The 21,481-nt window shown below is 32.0% G+C and overlaps 2 protein-coding genes across 4 annotated transcripts in view; one reads left to right on the forward strand and one right to left on the reverse strand.

Annotated features, from left to right (window-relative positions):
• Obsc (Obscurin) overlaps positions 1–21,481 on the reverse strand; it is a 415,125-nt gene that overhangs the window by 273,090 nt on the left and 120,554 nt on the right. The gene's annotated exons all lie outside the window — the stretch shown is intronic.
• Positions 1–21,481, forward strand: part of LOC113398222 (solute carrier organic anion transporter family member 4A1-like) — a 63,999-nt gene that overhangs the window by 37,706 nt on the left and 4,812 nt on the right. For both annotated transcript variants that reach the window (XM_026636853.2, XM_026636854.2), the window contains 4 exons: positions 11,013–11,106; positions 11,583–11,787; positions 13,522–13,684; positions 18,970–19,072. In XM_026636853.2, the coding sequence (XP_026492638.1) occupies positions 11,013–11,106; positions 11,583–11,787; positions 13,522–13,684; positions 18,970–19,072 (565 nt within the window). The remainder of the gene's footprint in view (positions 1–11,012; positions 11,107–11,582; positions 11,788–13,521; positions 13,685–18,969; positions 19,073–21,481) is intronic.

The following is a 21,481-nucleotide window of genomic DNA, read 5'->3' on the forward strand; positions in this document are numbered from 1 at the left end:
AATAATAAAGATAAACAATTATTCACGTGAAGAATATACGTATTAATCTAATGTCATGTCATACATATGTCACGACACGCCATTCGTGATTAATATTTGACCGGCCAACATAGATGCGCGTATAAAATATCATTTCCACATAAACTATAAAATCTTCATTATCTCCGTGAATAAAAAAACTTTAAAATTCATCCGTTTTTTATCTTGGCTTTCAACAAACATTTAATATTTTAAACGTATATTTACTCCAAGTGTAGAGATAAACAAAAGTCAGTTATTAAAATTATATTTGTTTATATTCTAAAGCAATTGAAAAGGTAATTATGAGAGAAACTGCATAAGTGAACTTGTTGAACTCGTAGAAGTTCTTTGCCTGTGTAGATTTTGTTTTTTTTTTAAACATACCTATGAAGAACGTGATAAGATAAGTCTATATGTATTTTTACAAGCATTTATTTAACTTGCAATGTTTGTTAGAGTTCTAGAACCACTCTGTCTTATCCAACGGAGTTGAAATTATACATGGTGCTTATGGTGGACAATGCATTACCTGATTTTACAAGATTGGCTTCAGACGAAGCAATTCTTCAAAGGTCAACAGAATTTAAAAGTACTTTGTTATATAAAACCTTTGTATCTAAAACCTTTGTATCTAAAAACCTTTTTTTTATTATTTATATTTATTTATTACGAGATAGTCTTTCTGTATTGACATACTAATATACTATACTGCGAGTATATATAAAATAGTAGTATTGAGATCATTTTTGTATGTTTGTATTTGTTGTAGTTACGTTCAAATATCTGTTTATATATAATAGTAAAATAACAAGAAAATCGGATGAGTCCACGATTTTCTTCGGATTGAAGTGATTGCTTTCTGAATAGAAAATGTTCTTTATTCAATGGAGACTATATTGTGAACCATCTCATAAGATTTTGTTTTTATTAATTTCGGATAAAAACTTCAAACCTTTCAAGGAAAGGAGAGAAGTCTTATTCCCCAGCAGTGGAAGTTGGGACGTTTAAGTGCTGTTTGCTCACTTTTTTATATTTATAAATTCTTCCATTACAACAAACTAGTGTCTAGATATAGAATGTTATTGCTATAAATATATGTTCCCGATCAATATAAATGTGCTTCTAACACTGACCTTATTTGAGTTAATCTAACGATTACCGAGCTGAGCTTGATTGAAACATATTACAGAAGATGTCCAGACCCTTTATAGTTTTCCCGGATCAGTACTAACGCTGAACATTTGTTTGGACCCAAACTTCCGTACAGACGCTAATTAATGGACCCATCTGTGTTAATAATCGTTCCCCTTTTCTCTAGATCGCCGAACTTGGATTTAAAAATTGCTTGTGTTCGTTCAATGTATGGTGAGACTTTGGGTATTAACGTCCGCTATTGTATTGACCTAACGGTAAATAGAAGATGTGACGGTACTCTTTGATATTCTAATATTGTTATTATTAATGTGGTAGCCGGGTTTTGTGCTTGTCTGGGTATGTACCACATACTCATCACATATTGTAACCCAAAGGACAACACCTAATGTTCAAGTTAGTTATTTATGTAACATAAATATAAAAATCAAAGAAAATAATAACAGAGCTCATTTAAATTTAAATGCATAGAGTTTCATCGATTCCAGCTCGTTGGTACATGACATGCGGTATGATCGGATTACAGGATTAAAGGACAACACAACATGCATTTTGTTATTAAATATTAAGCGGATTGGTGTCATATTGAGCTAATGCTGAATTCGATCACGTTTTCGTGATAAAATACTTTTATTGAGGCTTTTATACAGTGATACTTTATAAATGACACGATGCGATATAATCTGTTAATATTCGTGTCAAAGTATGAGAAACTAATTTATGAATTGAACTGTGTGTAAAACTATACCAAAACGCAGAAACACTGTCTTTAAAATAATAAGCATAAGATTTTATTTACGAAAATTGTCAGGGTTACTATCACTAAACATAGTTTGCTCTTTTATTGTTTCTGTGCGTTGGTACATCTGCACAACGCGGTCCAATCGAAGATGTCCTAAAGACGTTTACAGCCACGCGCCATCAGGGCATATTATATTATACAGGTGTATTGAACAACCAATGATGCACTTTCTATTTGCTCCTTACGGATGGTTTTGTAATGACATCAAATATATGACTTACGAGGTACACCTAAAGCTTTTTCCTTTGGCCTATATTAAGTTTACGATGAAGTAAAAAAAAATGAAAACCAACAACATTTGTAATTCGTCTTTTTAGATGGTTAGGAAATTTACAAGCTGATACTAATGAACCCTAGTAAATTACACATATATATTTAATATAGAAATAGGCTTTCCCTCCTGTGTTTGTCCAGTAATTCTTTTTTTGTTGTTTGTTTTGTAGTTACTGACAAGCTTTAGTGTTATCGATGGAATTGGGAGTAGAATAAATTATGTATCAAAAATGCTAGTTTGAATAATCTAAAAAGTTTACTAAATAACGACTTAAATTTTTCATAATTATAAATAAAATTCTATACATTTCAGAAAAAATATCTCAAGAGATTTTCAAAGCTCTTCCATAAATGACAGAGTTCTGAGGTAACAAATGTATGTTTTTTTATATAAAAGCGAACCGCATATATACTAGATATAATAAAAAAGATACAAAAACATATGCTGTCTTAAACATATGAACACATCTCGTATTGAGGGCTAAAAATGCGACTATCTGATCTAAAATTCATACGAAACGCTCTCAATAGTTTTTTTCTGAAACGTGATCCCATCAAGCGGGGATTGCTTTTGGTATGAACTATGATTTCGTCATATAACTGCAATCCATGTAATATCATCCTGTCAATATTATTACTAAATTTAAATCATATAATATTTTTATTGGTTTGATTTAATGAAAATCAGTGAAAAATTATCTATATCCTATAAAACCTATGATAGGTTTTGTTTTGATTTCATTTCAAAATGTTCAATATCAAATAGTATACATTAATTAAATTTAATTTTTTTTTTTCCTTTTTTTTCTTATACAGCTTATACTGCTCTCTAACCGGCCAGTAACTTTTTTTCCGCTCCCTAAATATAATTCTTTGTTCAATTTTAATAATTTGCTAATCTACGTCTTGAGCTCTTCAAAATGAGACTATAACCGATTTTGTATGTGCTATTAATATATAATATTATGCACAAGAGTTTGATTGCTGACGTAGGTCACCATATCGGTAATCAAATGAGTGTTTCAAAACCAATAACAACTCACATAAAGTATATTTATTAAAATTTTTGCACGGTGCGCCTTCATACCAGTAACACGCACGTACGAAGCATTTATTTTATTTGATTTATCAAATGAAACAAAAAATATATATGCTAAAACAATACAGAAAGCTAGGACAGTGTGATACACCTTACCAAAAACACAGTTAAAATTATTCCTAAGCTATGATAATGAAGTAAAAAGTACAAAAATAAAAATATAGAACTTGAATAACGTTCGCTTAAATGTATTTTTGCAATATCATACCGACATGGCCAACAATATAATGTTTATATTGCAAACAAAACCTCCTGTATAAATCTGTTGGACGCCTGGACATTGAGTCAATGTTATGCCTAGTCACGTACGCCCAAAAATATTGTTTAAGGGTCGGGCGCACTGATGGATATGTTTTGTAGATCGTCACATATTTTAGAAGTGAAATATCATATTTGTATAAATTTATTTGTGTTAATAATTATAAAGTTAAATTGATTTTGTTTCTTATACGAAGTCACGGATTTATATCTTTGTTATCTAGATATAGTTCAAGAACAAGGCTTACTTTTTAAGGAATTTGGATTAAAGGAACTAATTAATTAGATGTAAACTTATAAGGTCATAAAATTATTACGTAATATAATTAAAAATAATTTTAAAGTATAGGGTACTAAAGATCATTTCAAAATTCAACCTGGGAAAGATGGCGAAAGATAGGATCTGAGCTTTGTTAAGCAGTACTTGTACTATAATAATGATATGTAGTATTCTATGTCCGATAAAAATGGCAAATACATTCAGTCTAAGTTAAGCTTTGAAAAGTATTTAAGGCTCCACACGACTTAATCAGAATTTTCAGTTCACGTGCATTTTAAAATGACTGGAATTAATATTTGTTTGTGCAATATAAATAAAATAATAATAATATTTTTTTCGTAAAAAAAACGGTGTTTATTTTGTTTGATAATATTTCATTCAAGTATACTCGTTCGTATGTGTGTTGTAGTTACTTTACAATGTCCGTGTAATATATTCCAATAATAATTTATGTTAATTAAAGGACCGTTATTTTACCAACTTTTCTACGAGTAACTGTAAGTAGGGAGCAACGAGCGAGGTCAAAAACATTTTATAATCATAACTTAATAAAAATCATATTTTATATTTTGAATAAATTCTAACTTTTATATAAATTAACATAATGTGTTTTTATATTCTATATTTTTAATTATGAGGTTATTAATATAAGATAATAGAAATAACAGCCTATTAAAGTCCAACTGCTAGGCTACGGCCCTCTTTCCTTTTTGAGGAGAAGTTTTGGTGGTTATTCCACCACTCATCATCAATGCGGCAAAAAATGTATCAGATTTTCACCCGACTCAAGCATGTCACCTTACGAGGTTTTCCTTCAACTCCAAGAACAAAACTGTTATAAACACATAAAATTTAGTTAGTTAATTTAGTGGTTACCTGGACTTGGATCCCCAACCATCATTGTTATTAATATACCACAGATAATTAATATCCGTAGAAAATAAAGAATAGCCGTTTTTGCGTGTGTAATTTTCGCAACATTTTATAAGTATAATTCATAAACAAAAGTACATTTTAACAACACTCATGATGACGTAGCGTTAGCTTGTAATTCCCTTTACTTAATGCGTCGCCAGCTTTAGAAACAGTTTCAAAAGATTTACCGAACGATAGAATTTTACTGAACCTGCGGGAACTGGGATGATAGATTAGTTCCACATATTTCCGCTTGTCATCATGTATTAATAAAATAACGCCTTAATGATGAATATTGTGAAGATTTAACCCATTCCATTAATGGAAATAAAGGTAATTCAGAAAATATGTTCTTTTGTTTGGGACATTAGTTGGTTGAAATCCAAGCAAACGCCACTAAGTTTCTATAGAATGAAGCTTGGAACCTCCTCCAAAGGGGAGGAGACCTTTGAATCTTTTGAGGCCAGGAGGAGTATAGGTCATACTCAACGATAGAGCATAGAAGTGGGACATTCACGAGCTACTAGTGGTGGATATGGGTATGATCCATAAATTTTAATTTGGATTTTAGTTCTAAAATTAAAATCAGCTGTAAATGTGTATACACATTGTGATGATTTGCCGCCATCAAAGAAATATAACTAACTACATTTCAAAAATCAGTTTTCTACACTTTTGGCTGTGTGTTGAAAGTCACTCAGGATCAAATAATTTTACGAGTATTATATTAAACGACGATCTTATAAATGCGACATAAATTCTATGTAAAAAGATCACACAATCTCACTTTCACGTTTAATAATATTCTTTTGATCATTTGTAAGAAATCATTGCATTACTGTCTCCGCTCACTTAACCTAAATACATTTGTTTATACATAACCTCACGTGCTCCGGTAGTATTATGCGCTGTCACGTAACCGGAGACGATGGGTACAAGCGCACTTTTACGTGTTTTTTATTTATTTGTTTATCTTAAGCAGGGCTGTATTATTTTCATCTATTCGTACCGGTCTTAGTATGTTGTTTGTTATTATATCTAGTTTTATTAATAATTGCTTCGGCCAGATAGCTAAACATACGATTTTGCTTTGTCGACCACATCGTGTGACATAATAAAATCATGTTAGGTAGTAAAGCTGTATTGTAACTTATGTATGTATACTCTCTAACATTATGTATTATTCTGTTTAAAGTTATTACGTAGTTATGTCTTTTTTAATTTTATTTTCAGTTAGGACAAACAACAATTAATATCAAATAATATACATTCAATTCACGACAAAATGAATACATGAAAAATACGTTAAATGTTCTAAAAGATAAACTGAAAATTATAATTATAAAAGTAATACTTATATATAGTATCTTTCCTTAAATAGAGGTAGTTTCCTTAGATAGAGTAGGTAGGTATAATGTTTTCCTTCATCGCCGCTAGATGCTTAATTTTCTGTCGAGATGTATTTACTTCTGACATTGTCAGGTTTCTTTCACCGTCGGTGAATTAAATACGAGTTATCAAAAACGGAGGTGAAAATAACAATACAAATTGAATATATTAAAACTCAATTGTGTCCGTCGATCTACAGTTCATATCCCCGTCTCCAATTTATTGGGTCGCCTCAGAACAAAATTGTTTTAGATATAAAATATTATTATGTTCAGCTATTAACAAATTAATAGTTTTTGGCTCGTAAATATCCTAAAAAATAATCAATCAATTAACCGTATATTTAATATTTTTTATTAGAGTTTGCGTAACGACCTCTTCTATTGTGCCCCATTGGAATCTCTCCCTGACAATTTGTCCAGGTGTGCCCGTTGACCGACTGTATGTCTTACACGCAAGCCTTGGGGTTAACACGTAGGCGGTTATTTCCATGTCACCAATGCAGTACAAAGTTTCATGGCCCTTTTATTAAATAAAAGGAAAATATATAAATGTTTAGTTTATAAGATTATAATCTCGGGAACTATCGTAAACTATTTTATATATTAGTCAGTCCGTGATCATAAGTAACATTAAATTATTCGTTACTTGTGACCGCCCATATGTTGCATTATATTAGCTTGATATTTGTTTTCTTAAAGACAAAATTATAATTGAATAAATACTGAAAAACCGGAGGCGTAATTAGAAATACTTTTAGTGGTAACTAAAACACTGTGTAACAAAAGTGGTAGAACAATTGGCATTTATTAAAACTGTCGTTTACAATTGTACATAAAATATTAAAAAAATAACTTCTTATAAACCTATTTTCATTTAACTTAACAAAGAAAATGTATATTTATATATACATTTATTTTTTATCGATATATCGGTACTCGAAACTAACAACCCTATCGAAAACACTTAGAATTGTACACTCATGGAAAAATAGTTGTATTTTCTACCCATTTTTTTTTAAGAATGGAAAAGTGTTCTACCAAGAGCAGCTATGAAGTTTTTGTAAATTTTGTTGCAAACACGATTTCGTGCAATTTTTCGTGTGAAAGATGATATGGCTAGAAATATTGTTACTTGTGAGATGACGTCAGACACAGAAGTATGGAAGAAGAAGCCATGCTGCTCCGACCCCACATAAGGGCAGAAGGATGATATGTCCTCGAAAGAGTCCAGTACTGAGTCAAATATATGGTATAAGTTGTTCAAAGATTTATTATTATTTATTACCTTTAGAAAGTGAACGTATTTTTGCGTGCAGCAGTTCTTAACTTCATCAATTTAATTATATAGTTTAGCAAATAACCAGTCATTCAATTTATTCATTTTAATCTTATTGATTGACAATATAAAGGAGCTATTTATGCACACAATTTCAATTTTCTTGCAGCCAAATGCTGACAATGTTTAATACAAAATATAGAATTTAAATACGCTATGAGCCTGATGTCGCAATGTCCTTGTTGGAACACCAGTAGCCGAATTAGCATTATATAAAAATAAATCAATTTCTCTTTAATAAACATTTCCAAATTACAAAATATCAGTTAACAAGACTAGTGGTCTTATTTTTAATTTAACGAACAGCGTATAAGATCCAAACCTCAAGGAGAGGACCCCTTAAACATCACAGGCTTAATACTTCCAGACAGCCTTTGACAAACCATACATTTAAGTTAATAAGATATAATAATAATAATAAATAATATTTACTAAGTTAGTCAAGCGGTACGTCAAAACAATTCCGAAAACTTATATACAATGTTGTATTTTTCTTTCTGCAACCTTGAAGCAATAAGTTCAATGGAACGATAAAATTACATAGCGATTTTATTAAAATAAAAACAGTTATAATGTATAAAGACTGTATTAAGATGTTTATCAGATATTTTCAGTTGACCGTGAACGTTTTTTTTTTTGCTTCGAATTATGCCTTTAAATCCAAGGTACATTGACCGGCGAAATGTGGCTTTCGGTGAATATATTACTTAATATTTACATCAGAAACTTAATTTCACTTGGTGGTAGGGCTTTGTGAAAGCCCGCCTGGGTAGGTACCAACCACTCATCAGATATTCTATCGCCAAACAGCCGTACACAGTATTATTGTGTTCCGTTTTGAAGGGTGAGTGAGCCAGTGTAACTACAGGGATAAGGGATATACATCTTAGTTCCCAAGGTTGGCGGCGCATTGGCGATGTAAAGAATGGTTAATATTTCTAGCAGCGCAATTGTCTTTGGGCGGTGGTGACCACTTACCATCAGGCTTTTGTCATAACAAATATATTGTAAGTTTAAAGTAAATTAAAAAAAATAGGAAATTATTGAACGAATATGAGAAGAATTTAAAACTTAAAAGCCAAGTATGACACATAAATAAGTTTTTAAATATAAGTAAACACTGCCCATAGACTTTGGCAGTATGAATTATTAACTATCCATTAGTACATATGTACACATTCATCACACACACATACACAAGTAAATCGTTCTAGCATTTGTTTAAACTTTTTTATGTTTCGAAATATTTTTATATACCAGTTTCTTCATAGGTAAAACGTAGTATTCTATTATATTTATTAAAGAAATAAATTTGTAGAACGATGTTGCCATTATATTATGCATATATTTAATAATAGATACAACTAAAATTAGTCCATTATTAATAAATTTTATAATTTGGTTATTTGAACGAGTTCGGGGAGGAACGATTTGATCCGAAACAATTGTTTTGGCGGATAATTTTTTTTCCTGTTTTAAATTGAATTATCAAGATTAAATTGAAACATTGAACCTGTTTTAGACAATCGAGGTATCTACGTGTTCTTTATCAACACAACACACCATTTTATCACTATTAAAAATATTCGTAGAGAAATTGGGCGTCTCGTCCATATGAAGCTACTTCTGAAATTCAGCTTGGTTTTAGGCATTAAGAATATGGAGGAGGGCTAGTATTTATTATTGCTGTCTGAGTGGTGAGTGATACTACCTAGACGATCTCGCAAAAAGCCCTAGCACCAAGTCAAAAATTGATTTTAGTTATTATCTGATAACTAGCTTCGCTCGTATTTGGATCGTTAGGTATTAAATGTATTAAAATCCCCATGTCCTTCCTTGTATTTCAAGCTGACTTCATACACAATTTCATCAAATTCAGTACAAAAATTCAAAAACAGACAGACATACAGTGTTTATTTAGTTTCGATGTTGGATTATTTTTATCAGTTCAGTTTCTTTTACCAGTTTATTACTTCCAGCTTATTGTAACTTATATACTAAAATAAACATAGATAAATTCGTAGTTTTAAAATTCAATTAGTTTGTTTGATATAAATTATTACAGAATAATGGTAACCGACGTATGCCAGTCTATTTCAGCATTCTGTCGTCCCGTCCGTCGAAATTGAAATATTAATAGCTCCGGAAATATTTTTGTACGTTGAAGCCTTCCGATATGTCAGCGGAATTGATTTGTTAAAATACAGTCAAAACGAACGGGACTGAATGCATTTCTATTGTAGGAATGTCAATCTATGTTTATGCATTATATATGGCTTTTTAGATAGAATCGGACCGGGTTCTAGACAGGTAACAGTATATCAACATTGGTCTACATGCTGTTTTGTATGCGGGCATTCAAATGACATAAATTACACTAAGATACATATAGCCTATTCCAATGGAGGTAGGAAAAAATATAAACAAACCTTAGATTCACGTATTTCATGCGATTTGCTAATAACTCAGCTATGTTGTACACTACTAAGAGTTTGTGATTAATATATCTTTATTTATAATACAACACTAATGCACTTAACCACTTATTTCCACTTTAATTTTACTTCCAAATTCCGATAACAGTTTCGTCGACGTTCAAAAAGTCATTATTTCGCAAATCCATAGTAAATATCATAGATTAATCAATCTCTCGACCAATGATATCGCGTCTATTTGCTGTTATTGTTTACTTGGCATTTTCCCGTTATGGTTGGAATATCGTATAGATATTCTGCCTATATCCAACTCTATTAAAATAAAATCAAAATATTCTGTGTGCACCTATAAACTTTGAATTGTCACGTTTCGAATTATATGTAAAGCTACCACCGGTTCGGAATGAAGGCTTAACCCAAAATAACAGATAAGAAACTCGCCCGTTAATCTTTTCCACCGATTTAATTAAACAGGTTTGTTCATTAGAAATAGTAAATTACATCGTGTAATATTAATTGTCAAACGTTACTGCTCCGCCCAGTGTATCGAAGCGCGATGTTAAGATATTCTACTAAAGAATAGTTATTTTTTTAAATTGGTCTGGATAGATTTTAAAATTAGCACAACCACGCTTGCCGCATCAAGTTTAAATTTAAATCGGATTCAACTGCGAAGTACATCTACTTATATACAAACTTTATACTAAAACCTTTTGCAAAACGCTCTCCATTTTCGAATATAAGTTTTATGTATATTGGTTTAGTAGTTTATTGACGTTAGACGTTACAAAAATAACGCATATTAACTTATTAATACAGATATAGACAGCCCTGTCTTCAGGAACACAAGCTCCCACAAGCGGCTGCAATTATTCTTCTGGCGATATTTCTTCCCCCCAAAAAATATTTCTAAGAGACCTTTTGGAGGTCTCGATACCGGATTAAGACGGGCTTGGAAATAGATTTATCAATATACATGTCCAACATTATTTATTAGCCCTTCTAGTGTTGGCTTCTTTTGTGATTATAATTGATAATGTTTGTTTGCAGGAATGGTCGTGAATGGTTTTGTGAATGTGGTGATAACCACGATAGAGAGGAGGTTCGGTCTCCGATCGATGCAGACTGGAGTTATTGCTGGCGGGTAAGTGCAACTGTTTGTATAATACACATTTCTATGTGAATATATCACACCGAATTCTTCGAATTCCTTGGTTAGAAAATGCAAAAATCAAAAGACGATCAAATAGCGCTATAAATTTAATCAGGACACCCGTACAAAAAGTTGTTGTTTGTTGTATGAAGAGGACGTTCATTATTTATTAAGGAATAAAGAACAAAGGGAGTCACTGATAACATCTTATAATGTGAATCGTATAAATGTAGGTACGGCGCAAAGTATACAATGTATTATAGCTTCAGAATCTGCGGTACTTGAGGGTGACTATTTTAATACTGCATCATCTTGCAATGAGGGTAGCATGACCAAATGCAAGAGGTTATACAATAATAATCTAAATACAATTGTCACTCTTTGCAACGTCAGTCAGCATATTCAGGATGTTAGTCTTCTGGAAAATATTTAAAATAAAAATATATTAAATTTCTTCATTGAATCAGGTACGACATGGCATCCTTCGCTTGCCTGGCTCCAGTCACATACCTTGGAGGCCGAAGCAGTGCATCCAAGCCGAGATGGCTGGGCTGGGGCGTGCTGCTCATGGGCATTGGGTCCCTACTCTTCGCTTTACCACACTTCCTCATACCACCGTACAAAGTGGCTGGCGAGGAACCGGACGACCTGTGCATAGTCAATCAGACTGCGGTATTTTGATTTCGAATAATATAATCATCTAGCGAAAGAAGTAGTGATATAATTATACGTTAAGTAGAATGCACTGTCATTTAATTTAATTTGTTTTCAGTCATGGAATTTAATGTATTATTTTTAATCGAATTTTAAAACGAAGGAGGTTATTCATTCAGTTGTATTTGTATTTCATTTTTTACCTTTGTTATATTTAAATTTGAGAAAAAAATTAAGTCGTTTTTTTTTGTTGAATTTTATTTGACTTAAAGCTGTATTTCGTCCTAGAGATCGTTTGATTGATGGTTCTTTTCAGTTAGTGTTTAATTTGACAGTCAAGAAGTAAGTGTTATTCATCCATATTGAACAGATAGCAGGAATTTAATTTTATTAAAAATAAATGAAAATTATACACAAAAGTTTAGCTGCAAAGAACTGTTCTCTCTAAGCCATTAAAGCGCTTTCAATGACGTACACGTATAAATAGAGCTCACAAAATAAAGACACAAAGAATAGCCAGACAGTAGATTTCCTTCCATCGCATAATAAAGTGCTTAGCGACGCAGGCGCATTCAAACGACTTAATACGTTCACAAAGGCACAACACGGCCGATCTTGAATGAGATCATCATTCACCGTCCACAATGAACCAATGGAAGGTTCCAGACGTAGGGCCCATTCTAGATCAATCGACCAGAATGATTTGATAAAGTCTTTGAATGAACAATTAATACATTTTGTTGACATAGTAATATTAATAATAATTTCACTACGAAAGCTTTCTTTAACTAGGACTATAGTTTATCTATTTTTATTGAATGTGTTATATGTATTATGATGTATATTTTAGTTATGGTTTACTTTTTGTGAATAGTTTGTTTTTAATTTTTTCTAGCAACATTTAAGGCATAACATTTTAAGTCAATAAAAGTTAGTATTTTATAAGAAACCTTGAAATATCTCTATATTAAAACTCGAAAAAGATAATCCTCAATCTTAAATCGTGATGCTGTCTGGTAATAAAATAGAAAGGCACACAGAAATACAAATTAAAAATAAGTAACAACAAGAGCACGGACAAAATGGCTGTGGAGATACAAAAAAAATCAAATAGTCCAACATAAAAATCATTAGGGTCAAAAATGCGACTTCTTAGCCAGAAGAACCGAGTACCGTTGACCTCTGGGGTATTTTTATATTACTATTATTCATAGAGTAAGTTTCTCTTAATATAAAATTTTTATGAAAAATTTGTGTCGGATGTAATTTACAGTTGTGATGACGGACTTTAGATGGGCATGTGCTCTTATGTACACGTGGTTGCAATCCGTGACAGATAAAATGTTTGTTCGTCTTAGTATTTCATCAAATACACCAAACCTTTCTTTGTTTTGTAATTGATATTAGATAATAAACTGTTATCTACAGTGCAATGTATGTAAGGTACGTTGACAAACTAAATGGCATTAGGTATGTGTGTGATTTCTTTGAAAATAGTACATGACTCTTAGGCAATGGTGTTGCATGTAATATTAACCATTCATACTAAACCAACCAATGGGAACAGAGGTGTTATGTCCCTACCTGTAGTTACACTGACTCATACTTCAAACCTGAATCCAACAATACACTCACTGCTGTTTGGCGGTAGAATATCTGATGAGTGGGTGGTACCTACCCAGTTGGGCTTGCACAAAGTGCTACCAAGTATATTTCATCCAATCAATAACAATGTGCTATTTCGTTTTTTAGTCTAGCTCGTGGAAGGACGCGCCTGGGGAGGGCGGCGCGTGGGCAGTTGCCGTGTTTGTGGCGGCGCAGCTGCTACACGGCGCGGGCGCGACGCCTCTGTTCACACTCGGTGTTACGTACATAGATGAGAACGTGTCTAAGAAAATGTCCTCTGTTTATCTAGGTGAGTTTAATTCATATTGGTGAGATATATAGGAACTGATAATATTTCCATCTCTTTCTAGTACGTAGTGTTGAATAGTCTACGTTGTTAAACTTTAGTTTATGTTAAGAAATCAAACGTTCCTATTGGCTGTTTCGATTTCGGGAAATTACTAATATTTATTTCTTTATTCTGAGGACAAAAGTACAATAACAAAGATATATCATATTAACACGATGCTAACTGCATGTATTTTTATAGGTAAACACAACATCTATTAAAATTAAATAAATTAAAATAATAGTAATAATAATTGCATTGGTGTGTCATATTATTATTTCTTAATTACCCCTTCAATTAAGCATAAAGCTTATTATTATTATTAATAGCCCAGTCAGGATCGAACCTGTGATTCATTACATCGCTAGGCGGCCCGTAAACCGTTAAATATTGTAATAGAATTATTAAGAATTTTTGAAATTCTTGTTCAGCTCGCCTCCTCTTATCTTAAGGGAAATTATTTGAGCTCCACTCCACTGTTCTAGTGGAGGAGAATAAGGTGTACCTTTGACAGAATCCTATCTGAAGGTTTCGTCACGTTTTATTCATTTACTAACGAGAACATAATGAATAAGCACAAATTAATTTCATGAAAATTAATTGATGATTGGCTGAATTTGAATCCGTAGTTTTCGATTAAAATACACGTGGGTGTGTAAAAAAGCTTTAAAAACCCTAAAAATATAATTCGGAATAAACCTTAGTACCCCTCAGTATAACCATGTAATATGAGCGCCGTTCAACCACATAAGTGGTAATACGTGAGTGCCTTCCTATGTTGACGAGGCCATAACCATTCCTAACAATATTATGATATCGTTCTTAAAAGGTAATGGAATATTTTGTGGCAAATCTTATAAGTTATATTTATATCATGAGCGCGGTCTTTACTGGCACTCTACTGCATTTTATAGTCCAACATGGACGCATGTGGCTACTGTTTACAATCGATATATTTACGAAACCAAAGCCGCTTTCAATCTGGGCACTTTCAAAAATGCCGCCCCATTATAGAAATTTTGCATAATATCGAAAGTACATACAGAACTATGAAATAAATAAAACTACTTATACTTTTTTTTCAATTAAAAATAATCTATGAATAAAAACCTGGTCTAGATAATACAAGAAAAAACGCGTCACCGACGACGAAGGTCAGAATCGCCTTCCATAAATTCCTCCTTTTGAGGCTAAAAATAAAAACATCTGTATTTTCCATATATTTTCATCTTGAAATTAATATATTCATACAAATCAATCATCTTTGACTTACCACACAATACTTGAATGTGTACATTAGCTCAATACAAAGCTTCAAACGTTTGAAGAGTAATCGTGAACAGTTTCTTCCGACAACTTAATTAGGTTCCAACGTACACATAGAGCTACGTGACTGCTCGTAGCGCAAAGCCTAAAGGTCAGAATGCTTGTTTCAATACCTGCCTATACTTGACGTGCAATTAATCGTGTCACAGTAGTCTCACCGCTAAATTTAACGATACTATTGTATAGGGTTGCCAGTTACCGAAGAAGAGAAACTGGATTCATTTTGTATATTTTATTCGGGTCATAATCGTGACTTTTTAATTTTCCCGGTGGACAAAAAAAGATGCATTTCCATGGTAACGATCTGATTGAAAAATTAATAATGTTAGATGATTATAGGACTATAGTTGCACATAAAAAATCCGTTATGATCTCATTTTAAAGAACTCCAGCCATAGATGTGAATGAAAATAATGAGGGCTCTTGATTGTTACGATTTAACAAAGAATTAATTTTAAAGAGCGGAAAAAAGTTTCTGTCCGGTTAGAGAGATGTACTAGGGCTGTATAAAAAAACAATTTGAAAACATAAACATTCTAACTGAACTAATGTATACTACTTGATATTAAAAATTTAATTTAAAAGAGGTTCATCATTTTGGCGCCAAATGTAAATGAGTGACTTGCAGTTTACAATGAAATGAAATCAAAACGAAACCTGTCATAGGTTTCGAACTTCCTAAAAAATCTTTTGAATAAACGCGAAGTTTCGCGCGAGGCCCACTAGTATACACAACCAGATTTTTTTATTAATAATAGTCATTTGGAGAAATTGATTTTCTTTTTCAGTGGGGCACAAAACCCTGCAACCCTATTGGTAGATACGGATGAATCTGTTATCTATTTACCTCAAGATTGGAAGATCTTATATCAAACCTCGGTACCAGTGATAACTCAAGACAAGATTAGACTACTATTTGGCAAAGCGTATAGATTATACTATGAGATTGTTGTAGCAATTTTAGATTCAAATATGATATTCGATTTTTAAAAAGATCTCATTTTGTAAAATATTTTATATTAAACTAAAAATGTGTATTTTCCATATTTTATTTTTTTATAATATTTAAACGTCAAATGATTGCTTTGAAGGGGTTGTATAAGTATAATTATATTGAGTAAGTAAGCTATGTTGGGCAAAAGCCTTCTCTTTTGTTAAGAAGTAGTTCCAATTCTATTCTTTCACGAGATGATTTTTAAAAATAGATTAAGCACATAATATTTAGCTTGCTTGAATTTGAAACCACAATTGGTATCCACATATTCGATCCATTGAACCATGTCTCATTATTAAATAAAACTTCTGTTTTTTTTTTATAGAACGTAGTTAAAAAGTTAGAACAACCTTAGCGTTGATCCGTGTTAAGATACGCAAATATGTAATATTTCTCTTATCTCTAGAGCAGTTATGATGTTGTGTTATCACTTTTAGACGAAGTTTAAACAGGTAATGTAAATAAAATAACAATGAATATGAGTTATAACTAAGTCTATTGTCTATTTGATAATTCTTAATACTAGATCGGAGTCTAGGAAGCGGTAATATAAACACGTGGCTCGGAAAGCACATACAGGCGATGGTCTTACGCCTGAATTTTTCCGGTCAGAATAGCACCAAGGAAATATTTTTCTTATGATTAGTATTGAAGTAAAAATTACAATTATCTGTCTGTCTATAGAATAAGCTACTTTTTATGTCTGACTGCTGACAACCAACTTCCTAAAACCCAAGCCGCGGACGACAACTTGTTATAAATAAAATTGGAGCCCAAAAAATTCATATCAAATAAATAATTTTAAAAAAAATTTAATAGAATTACAAATAGATTGACGCTCCTAGATGTTATATACTTGTACATATTCTGTTTTTTGGACATTCTGTTTATATGAAAAAAGTATTATATCAATAATTTCGAATTTAACCAATAGAAACAAACATCAATTCGCTAAGCGAGTACATGCAACGTTCAAGAGTCTATGTAAATCCTATTCAATATACTACTGTTAAGAGTACCAAAGGTATCGTTAAATGCGTGCTAAGCATTCAAAAGCCGATCACATCTTAAACGCGCATGAGGCGCGAATCGAAATGCCATTACCCGAGAGGTTTCACTTCCGGCCATGAGAGGGCAGGAGTGGGTACGAGTGGGCAGAGGCACGAGAAGGCAGGGTGGAAGCCACTTGAGATATCGAGATGCGGGTAGTGGATGCAGTCGATATGAGAATCTGTGGACTGGTAGATAAATGACAACTTTTAAAAACTATACATAAATATGGCGGAAGAACATTATGCCATAATCAGAAAATAATTATGCCGAGATTTTAAGTATGATTCTCATAAATGTGAATGTAGGTCATTGTGTGATTAAATATATAACATATCTATACTATTATTTATACTAGTTGCAACCCAACTTTCCACGGGTAAAATTCATACAAAGTTGGTCCTCCCATATCGGGGGATAACGGGGGATACAAGATAAAATTTCCTAAAATCCTCTCTTACGGAACGTCTACGTCGCAGAAAAGGAACTGTGCTAAATTTAAAGTCAATCTTATCGCTTAAATATATAGCTACATATTTATAAGTAATTATATTAAAATAAATTAACAAATAAGGCTATTTCATCCGACATAAAAATGTTAACATATATCAATGATTGTTTAATTAAGAATTCTTACAACATATTACTTCAGTTATGTTCTACAGTAGTGTAAAAAAAAGCCTAAGGAAAATAGTTCGTAACAAAAGAAAGAATTTATAAAGTCTAGTTTCAAAGGTAGGTCATCTTTCACTGTGCGGTTGCGCTTACATTATTCTCAGCGGCTTTTAGCTGAGAAAACATGGGGTGTGAAAGGGTCGCTAGAAATGGGATACGGTGTACCTCGGAGCGGTGCGGTTTACGCTATCCCAGAACAATGACGATGAGAGCAGCCCAATGAGACCATATGAGACATCTTTAAGTCAACTGACATGCAAAAAGAAATTAAACTTTTTGTTTATATATTTTCAAATTACAATATTAATTACTATAAAAAAAAAAATAACCTATAAATTGTAAATATTTGGCTGTATTACCGTGTGATATTAATAGACAATTACAGTGTTTTCGTTTTCGTGTTAGTTTTCGTTTTTCGAATAACTTTTGGTGGATGCGGATTTTTTCTTTAATAATAAGAAGATATTTTTAACTTTAAAAACGTGGAGTCGTTCGGCTTGCGATTTTCATTCAGGACATAATTTAATTTTATATATAGCCCCGTCATTTGATAGGTTTCCATCTTCCAGATAACCGCTTTATATGCAGATTATTAGTTATAGGCAATATATACATTCAAGAAAAATACTATAACTGTTGCTTTGTATCTGCTTATTAATCCTATAAAATGCCTAATCAGAGCCTTCTTAATTAAAGCATTTGATTTTGGAGGCACACGATTAAGTAGGCCACAAATGATCAGTACTGCGCAATGCAATGTCAGAAAAATAAAATCCTAGTTTTCGCGTGCGTCTTCGCTCGCGTTTACGGCGGTCTTAAATCTTAGGTATAAAAGTGTTGTCATACTTTCGCATTTTAATATTATAGTAAAGATATCTAAGTAATTCCGTTGCGCTACTTATTTTTGGTGATGGAATACTTGGTGCATAGGTGGCGGGTTGTGCAAAGTACTACCATAATAAAAGCAGAATAATGTCAATAATGATAGTCCACTACCCCTCTTGGTCTAGAGCCAAATTTTAGAAAACTCATAAAGACGAGATACCAAAATCCTAGTTTTAAATACCGGATCGGAATGAAGGCTCGGCTGTAGAATATTACAAGCTGAATTATAATAAAATAGAAAATGGCCCAAATGTTTAATTTAATTCACTGATTGAAATGTTGTAGATATAAAAAAAATGTTTTTATCCTTTTTCAGGTGTTTATTACACGATGGCGGTGGTTGGTCCGGCACTGGGCTACGTGGTGGGCGGTCAAATGCTCAAAATATACACAGATTTTGCCACAGTCGATTCAGAAACGTAAGTACACAATATATTGTCACAATACCTTTTCGGTATATCGACTGTTCCCGTTAATAGTCAATAATTTATAGCCAAAGGCAAAACGGGTCCATTAACTTTTTCTCATCTGTTGCTCAATAGTTTCTTATAATTTCGAAGAATATTGACTAATTAGAATGTTAATTATTGACGAGCTTAAGTCGTTATCAATTAAAACGTTTGAAATTACTAGTATAAAAAATGTACCAACGTTTATGTAACAAATTCTATGTAAAATTTTCAATAATATTTATGGTCGAACTAAACGGTGAACGCTTTACTAACAGTAATTGTAAATTCGTTTTATCTGTTCATTTTATTATGAAATTTTACACAGACTTTTTAATTGAAAATGTTTGTTTATTTTTTAAGTTACTTTTCTGACATTACTCTCTACCATTCAACGGAGATACGTTTCTTTAGAGTGCGATCGATTGCTTCCAATGCAATTGATTCCAGTAAGTTGCTTCTGGAGCCACACATGGCTAATATGTACAAATACGCGAAATACTGTTCTTTTAATTATCTGTGGCTGCGTCTCGTTCGCGTTTTTTAATATTTCAACTCGGCAGCGACACGGCTTCATTCAGCCAACTTGCCCTCTCGCTTTCATCTCATTGTGCGTTCGTCAAGCAACTTTTCAGCCAAATTAATTCCAACGTTTTATACTTTCATGGCTTCCGTAACGAAATATCATTTTCCGCGAAACGAGTTTTTGAACGATCTCTTTGATACGGTTTCACTTTTAAATTAACTACGGGCGGGTAAATAAAAATTACGACGTTTGAGATTTTGCCTTGAATTGACATTTTCAAGATATGCGATAGAAGTTTAATAATCTTATATTAATTAGAAATATTATAATATTTAATCATTTTTAAGACTTTAATTTTTATAAGACTTAACCGTTTTTTAAAAACAAAACCTAAACTTTATTGGTTATCCTTCGCTAGGTATTGCCTAATTCCCTGTATAACTATAAACGTAACTTTTCGCGACTTTTTGAAGACGTGGACAACCGTTTCTTCGCTTACTTCTACATAACTATACATTAAGTTTACTCCATGCTAATAAATTTAAAAAATAAAACATTACATTGTATATATGTATGTAGCCAGGTTATTTTTCATATTTTAGTGAATATCATATCAAAATATTATCTTTATGTTAAATTTGTGTCGTTAAAATACCTACTAATAGAAGACCAATAGAAGAGTCCGCGAAAATATATAGAGTATATATGTATATCTATTATTTATAAAAAAGCAATAAGCATATTTTTGTCCAGTTATAACCCTTATCAAAACACGACATTAAATAACATTAGTTTAAATCGTTTTTAAACTCTAGCCAGAAACATACAATGAGAATCATGCTAGAAACACAATTATCTTAGGAAAAACCTTGTAGTGAAGTTAAACAACTGAAAATAAATACGAGTATCACAAAGCAGTTATATTTCATCCGTATTCAGTGACAATATTTTATATAAAGTACTGAATATCTTTAACACAGACCGTTAAGAACTAAAGAATGTTGTTTATATTTAAGACGGTCTGGCGATAGGCGAATCTTTTGTAGTTTCATTTGATGTAAACGCGTTAGTGGTAGTTCTTGTGAAATACTTTTGCATCAAATAGATTCGGAGTTGAACCGAAATTGTTATGGTATTTGCTTTGTAAGTGTTTCGTTTGTTAAAGCTGAAAAGTCTACTTAGAGAAATTAAGAAATCGCACACAGCTTTGTCCTTTATCAGACAAAAAAACTTTTATAAATCATTTTAATTCTAATGTAATATCTTATTAATACTTATAAAATTAATGGTTACATGTTTATAACTTGCATTATCATGATATGATTAATCAATTACAACATTCTCGTTCATTTTGTACATAGTATACAAGGCTCAGATTTCGTAGGTCTGTCTTCAAATCTTAAGTCAATAAATGTTATTGAGTTTTGTTGACAAGAATTTGTCAGCAACTCGGAGTTACGAACTTAAAAGTCTTACACTAATGTGCCTCGAAAAACGCGTAAACTCTTTGGTATTAGGCGTGAACTTTCACCGGAATCCTCCCTATCAAATTATGAGGTAGAAATTGCAACTTTGTTTCAAAAAATCAAAATCAAAATAAACTTTATTCAAGTAAGATTTTACAAGCAGTTTTGAATCGCCATTTAACATGCGGATTCTACAGAGAAGAACCGGCAAGAAATTCAGTTACTCTTTTTCAGCATTTAAAAATACAAAATTATGCCAGTTGGAAGTCAACAAGTATTAACTCCACGCTTTTTTATCATCTAAGCACACGATTCACATTCACTAATCGTCAGTATTATAAATATCAAACAGTACATACATACATACATAAACATATTATTATCACA

Source organism: Vanessa tameamea, chromosome 2 (genome assembly GCF_037043105.1).
Source record: "Vanessa tameamea isolate UH-Manoa-2023 chromosome 2, ilVanTame1 primary haplotype, whole genome shotgun sequence".
Lineage (NCBI taxonomy): Eukaryota > Metazoa > Arthropoda > Insecta > Lepidoptera > Nymphalidae > Vanessa > Vanessa tameamea.